Raw genomic sequence first — 6,734 nt, forward strand, 5'->3', positions numbered from 1 at the left:
TGGTGGCTTCCCACAGCCACGTTTCGAAGGCTCGCAGGTCGGGAGGTTGGGAAGCAGCCTCCCAGGGTATTTAGTGCAGTCTCCTGCTCAGCACAGGGTCAGATAAGAGATACTGCCAGTTCCCTATGGCTGATCATTATTTCATTAGCTCGGTGTCACATGAACTGGATTGAAACAAAAAATCCTAGGTGCTGTGGTATGAAAATGTACAAACTGACAACAGATCATGTGTAGGTTTCATACTGATTTCATTTTGTATTAAAGATTACCCATGTGGGAGTTAATGGGCATAAATGAGAAAAAAAATAAATTAACCCTGTGAGCCAGAGGAAGCAAAATATAGCTAATGAATAATAATTCGTTTCGGTGTGGATCCTTGTAGAATGCTTTGGCAAAACTTAAGCTCTAAATAACTATTTACTTCAAATCTTTTGGCGTCTTCAGTGAATGATTTGTAGTTATTAAAAGATTCCCAAATGTACCCAGAAGAAAAATAGGTTAAAAGCATAATCATGAAATCATAAACTGTTTAATCTCATTTGCTAGTCGAAGGCTAATACAGCACAAGGGAAGGTGGAACTTTTAGGTGGTCTTCCTGTAGTGAGACAATGAGCTGAATCTCGTTCCCAGTAAACACAGCCCATCATCATCACTGCTTATTAATTAACAGCCCAAAGGCTGTAGCCAAGATTGCATTCTCTTTGCATATTGGAGAGGTGAGAAAGGAACTCCAGTCGAGTGGCTTAGGGAAAGGCTTCTTCCACTACACCCGTCACGGTGTTCATACAGAGATTTCTGTATGAACACAGGGATCTCTTTGGGCCACTGAGGATGATGGACTGATTGTCTTCCACAAATACATCATAGTAAGGATAAGTGCCAAAAGGCAGGTATTTAAGAACAGACTTGCCAAGTTCCCCCAAGGAGCTAATGGCTCCAGCCTTCACACTGCCTGGAGATCTGCTTGGTCTTTGTCCCAGTGGTGTCCAATCCCCCCACGTCTGACCAGTCTCCTCTGACAGGGTGAGCCAACAGACACGACTCCATCATGTTGCAGGTAAAAAGTAACCATGTGGGAGGAGATATGAACTCGGTGTGATTTTGCAGTGGTTCCAACTACCCCATGTCACATATAGCAATGCTTAAAAAAAGAGCAGGAACTGTACATGAAATCATGAGGCTCAGCTTCAAGTTCCAGCTGGACTCAGAGGAGGCTGTGACATCTTGGTGTGTGTAGAGCAGGGAGTCACACCAGAGCAGGACGCAGTTTGAGGTGTTAGCTCTGCAGGTTGTAGGATCTGAAAGATGGAAAATAAACTGTGTGTAAAACGCGTTTAATCATCCCTTTCGGTGTTTGGTGGGAGGCTCCCGTACGCTTCTGTGAGGTGAAGATGCCGAGTGCAGTCCCCCACCATGGCTGATCATCAATAGAAGTGATCTTCGTTAACTGAAGTATCAGAGCGGACCTCAGTAATGAACCAGCTGAATCACCTGGCCAGTTGCACAGTTCTCTCCAGCGAGGCAGGATGAGAGAGGGCTTTCAACTGGCTCGTTCATGAGGAAAGGACAAAACCAGTTCAAGACCCAGAAGACTGCAGGGCAGACAGAACAGGAGAGGCATGGCTGTCCTGAGCTCCGGAAGGTGGATCTCCCTGGTGGGGTGTCTCCTGGCCCGTGGTGCTCTCCTGCAGTGCGCCCAGGCTGCCAGAGCCCGGCCCGCAGGGTTTTGTTGCACTTGGGTTTCATACACGCCGCAATAATGGGCCAACTTTGCCATATTAGAGCGACATATTGCGAAAAGGCTGTCAGTAACTGCGTAAGGACCAACCTGGGCGTACGGTTTTACATTCTGCTGTGTCTGTTTAGGATCTTTTTTCAGACAGGGATTAGGGGAACATTTTATTTCCTAACTGAAAGAAAAGAGAAAAATAGACCACGAAATGCTGGGAAATGAATACAGTTTCAGACCTAGAGAATCAGATTCAGAGAATATCCTATTTTTATGCTCTCTCTCCGTTTAATTCATCTGCCATTCCAAACAAGACATGCCTCAGTTGAATGAAGTCTCAAATAATCACATAATAGGAGAAGTCATTTATTGTGAATCAGGCTCATTCTCTGATGATATAAATAGACTGTGCTGTTCCACAGTCTTTTGTCAGTAGGGATTAATTAGCAATTGACCCTTGGTTGGGATTTCTTCACTACCTCTACATTTTTCATCTTATAGGGCTAAATGAGATCTTAACATTGCTTTAAGAAGCTACGCTTCCTAAGCGGCAATTTAATTTATCTTTAGGCTATAAATCAGTAGTTTAATTTATCACTAGGTTACATATCAACAGTGAATAGTCAGGGTGGAATTGAGTTTATTATAAAGATGTTCTGTTAGAAGACACGATATTACAGTAATTGAAACATGCTGTTAAATTTTCCATTAATGCCCAATTCTGAATATCAACACGGAGAACCACACTTTACATACTTTACATTTAGCTTTCTAATAAATAAGTTCAATAAATAGGGATTTTGCAGATCAAGAAGCTATACGTGTGAACAGAAGCTGCTTTACAATGTTGTCAAAAAATAACTAGAGCTATTCTTGTTTGTTACCAATCACTGGAAATTAGTAAGTAAAATAGAAATATTTTACTCTTACTATGAAGACTGGAGGAACAAAGATCTGTTAAAATCACCCTTAGGATTACATAGAACTTAATTTTGTACACTAAATGTATACTTTAGAGCATGCTTTCATACCATTTTTAGCACACAATATTTTCAAATACATTTCTTAAAAATATGAGAAATAATTAAGACTACCCATTTAAGATTTTGTCTGTGCTCTGATCACTAGATCTTGTGTTACGCAGTATTGCAGTTTGGCTAATTTTGGATGACCTATTCCACATTTGGAGAAGATATAAAATAAAGGGCTGGATTTAGCCTGTAGTATATTGCAACATCTTGTTAATACAGTAATTTATTTGTCACAGTACAAAAAAATTAATTCCCCCCAATTATTTGTACATATATAATATATATATAAAATCCTTTTATATTATCAATTTTAATAATTATTTGTTTGGGAAACAACTCTTACGTTATCTCTAAAGATTGCCAGGAACAGAAATACTCTCGTACCAAATGAAAACGCAAGTAACTCGAGCAACTGTAGTTTTACTTGTCTGAAAGGTACCGTTACTTTCAGCACACACATTTCTCCCGTTTTACCCGTAAAGAACAGAACTCCAGGGGGGCTCCCAACACCGGCAGTCAAGTGGCGAGATGCTGGCCAGCCTTTGGGAAGAGCGGCTGGCCCTGGCTCTGCAGAGCTGGCTCAGGGGCTCCCCAGGTGAGCCCAGTCCCTGCTCGGCCCCATCCCGCGGCTCCTCCGGCCGACAACACGCTGGTTTTCCTCAGCACGGAAGGCAGGATGGGACCACCGGCTGCTCAGAGCCAAACCACCTCCGCAGGTGTTTGCACGCCGACATCTGTTCACAAAACACACCACTACGTATCGCACGTGCAAAGCAGGTGCCTGCTTGCACCAGCTCCTGGAGGGACCTGCTTATCTGCCTGCCAGGGGCTGAGGCGTCAGGCCACCTGGAAGCCAATTTGCCTTTAAAGGGGATGTCCAGATTTTTCATGAACAACCATCGTAATCTGAACGCATAGTCATGCACACATCAGTAAGCCTACCTTTTGCAAAACACCGGCACTCAAAGACTGAATCATAAACACTACCAAACTATCAAATAATTATCAACACTAGAAGTAGATGAAGAAATAATAAAACTGTAAAGGTGAGATTACTGCATCGTGACTCCGATTTAAATAGTCGTTTACCACGCCAAGTGAGCGAAAGGCTGTGTATGTGGACTGAGCCTCAGAAGAGAAGATACTGCTCTTTCTTATTTTTATTTCCTATTTTTAAAGAAAGGCTGACTGAGAACATTTTTGAACGTGGGAGACTAAGTCATTAAAACAGAAGCACTTGGATTGCTTTCTTCCTTTAGGGGATTTACTTCATTTTACTTTATCTGACACAAGTCAGAAAGAAATGAGAGTATTGTAAGGAGAAGGAAAGCTGAATTTTGACACGTTATTTTCCATTAAAATTCTTCCACATACTTTGTTAAGCTTTTCCTAAGATCAGAAAATGAGGCTTTACCTAAAACGAATTTGAGAGACTGGTATTTTCCTCACACTTGTAGCGCTACAGTGTCCTACTGTCTCAAAGCAGAAGATTCTTTCAAACTGTTCCCACATCTCTCGCATTTGTTCACAAACTGGTATCTCCGTTCTGTTTATACTCTGATAAAATATTGAGAGTCATTTCCTCGCTTTTGGACTGCACGTTGTGTTCACTTCTTCTGGACGATTTCCTGGTCGCCCTGGAAAGCCGCCTTCGAAAGGTATCACCTGCCAGAAAGTAAAGAATGGGGTCGACGCAGCTGTTGAGGCTGGCCAGACCCCTCGTCACTTGGTAAGTGGCATAAACCTTATCGTTGAAGGCACACATTTGCGGAGTCTGAAAATCCACCCTGGCTCTTAGATTTAAGGTCTTCATCACATGGAAGGGAAGGTAAGACACAGCAAAGACCGTCAACACAATAATAACCAGGTAAATTGACTTTCTCCTGAGAGGAGAATTGTCCAAATCTTTGTAAATCAAAGCTTTCACAATTAGCCCATAGCAACCAAGAATCAGTATGAAGGGGATGCAGAACATAAGCACGGTGGTGCACATGCTGTAAATGAAGTAACTTCTCAGGTAATCGTCGGCTGTTGTGTCGTAGCACGTTATGGTTTTATTTCTCCTTATCCCCGTTCCCGAGAAGAAGAGTATTGGAGAAATCACAGCCACCACAATGACCCAGACCAGGGTGCTGATGTACACCGCATTCTTCTTCTTCAGCCTCCCCAGCGACTTCAAGGGGTGCACCACTCCCGTGTACCTGTGCACGCTTATGCAAGTTAGAAACAAAATACTGCCGTACAGGTTCACGTGGAAGATGAACCTCTGCAGCTTGCACATGATATCTCCGAAGATCCAGTCTGTTTTATTGAAGTAGTAAAAGATGAGGGCAGGCAGAGTCAAGACATACAAGAAATCAGCTAGCGCCAAGTTGAACATGTAAACTGAGATGCCGCTCCAAGGCCTCATATGGAAGACAAACATCCAGATGGCCACGCTGTTGCCCAAAAACCCAGTGATGAAGACCAGAATGTAGACGGTGGGCAGGTAATAGAACTGGAAGCCAGTTTTGGTCAGGGAACACTTGGTGGTGGCGTTTCCTGCAGACCAGCCACTGCTGGATAACAGGTTGGGTTCAGTTCCATTCAGAGCAGCAGAGATGAGGACTTCGGTCATGATCCTTCCACCAGAGTCACATAGGTCTGAGGTGAAGCAACAAAGTCTCTACAGGAACAGTAACGCATCTAAATCAAGAAAAGAGCAAAGCAAACCTAACTGGATGGTAAAACCTGCTCTGCTTTTCTTCAGAGGGTTTCTGCGCTCGCCTGAGCCTCCCCCACCAGCTCGGTCTAGCGTGGGGCGCGGAGCGTCCCCCCCGGCACGCCGGGAGCCGCGGACACCCCGGCGGGTCGCCGCCTGCCTCCGGCGGACCCCTCTCCCCGCCTCGGCCCCGGAGAGCCGCGCAGGGGGACGGGGCAGGGCAGGCGGGGCGGCGGTGAGAGAGCGGCGGCGGACTGGCCCGCCCCGGCCCTGGGAAGCGCCGGCGGGGAGCGGGGAAAGGGACGGGGTCGAGCGCCACGAAGGGGCAGCGGGAGCGGGGCCGGCCGGGGGGCAGCGGAGGCGGACGCTCCGCCCGCGCTCCTCAGGCGAGCGCCGCCGCCCCGGCTGCCGGCCCCGTCCCACAGCCCGCCGCTCCCCCCGGCCCGCCCGGCTCCCCCCAGGTCACCTCAGCCCATCCGGCTCCCCCTGCCCGCCGGCTCCCCGAAGTCACCTCAGCCTGCCCGCCGCCGCTCCCTTCGCTTCCGCCCGGTCCCCTCAGCCCGCTCGGCTCCCTCCGGCTCCCTCAGCCCGCCCGTCTCCCCGAAGTCACCTCAGCCCGCCCGGCCCCGCTCCCCTCGCTTCTGCCCTCTCCCCTCAGCCCGTCTGTTCCATTCAGCCCTCCCGGCTCCGCTCCCCGCATCGCCCCCAGCCGCCGCCGCGCCCCAGCCCGGCTCCGAGAAGCGCCGTGGCCGCCCCCACCTGCCTTCCCCGGCACCCTCCTCAGCCCGCGCTCGCCTCTCCTCGCGTCCTCCCGGCGGGGGGCAGCGTCCCGCCCGCAGCTGCCCCGGCCGAGCCGGCTCCCATCGCCGGACAGGGCAGGGCAGGGCAGGGCAGGGCGGCCGGGGGCAGCTGCTCTAGGGCGCGGGGCGACCCTCCATGGCTGCGGCGCCGCCGCGGGGAGAGCGGCCGCAGCCCCTCTGCTGCGGGAGGCAGCGCGGCGGCCCCGGGCGGACTGCGGGCGGGCAGGCGGGACGAGGCGCCGACTCGGCCCAGGGGCGCGCCGCCCGCCCCCCGCACCGCCCTCGCAGGCGGGCGGCGCTCGCCGCTCCCCGCCCGCCCCACACGGCGGCCGGGCCGGGCCGGGGGCTGCGGGAGGGGCGGGGCCGGTGCCGGTGCCGGTGCCGGTGCCGGGCCTGTGATCCCCAACCGGCACACCCCGTGCTCCCGGCGACACCCGCTACCCTCCGGCCCCCATCCGGGTCACCCGGGACAT

The 6,734-nt window shown here is 50.0% G+C and overlaps 1 protein-coding gene across 1 annotated transcript; it reads right to left on the reverse strand.

Moving 5' to 3' along the window:
• Positions 1 to 4,285: 4,285 nt before the first annotated feature.
• On the reverse strand, positions 4,286 to 5,377 carry P2RY1 (purinergic receptor P2Y1). The gene has a single exon (XM_074153695.1). It carries the CDS (start codon positions 5,375 to 5,377, stop codon positions 4,286 to 4,288), a length of 1,092 nt encoding a protein of 363 aa, XP_074009796.1.
• Positions 5,378 to 6,734: the final 1,357 nt, after the last annotated feature.

Source organism: Numenius arquata, chromosome 9 (assembly GCF_964106895.1).
Source record: "Numenius arquata chromosome 9, bNumArq3.hap1.1, whole genome shotgun sequence".
Classification (NCBI taxonomy): Eukaryota; Metazoa; Chordata; class Aves; order Charadriiformes; family Scolopacidae; genus Numenius; species Numenius arquata.

What these genes read in the sequence shown, in the direction of transcription:
- P2RY1 (XM_074153695.1), bottom strand. Translation starts at nt 5,377, where the DNA reads ATGACCGAAGTCCTCATCTCTGCTGCTCTGAATGGAACTGAACCCAAC.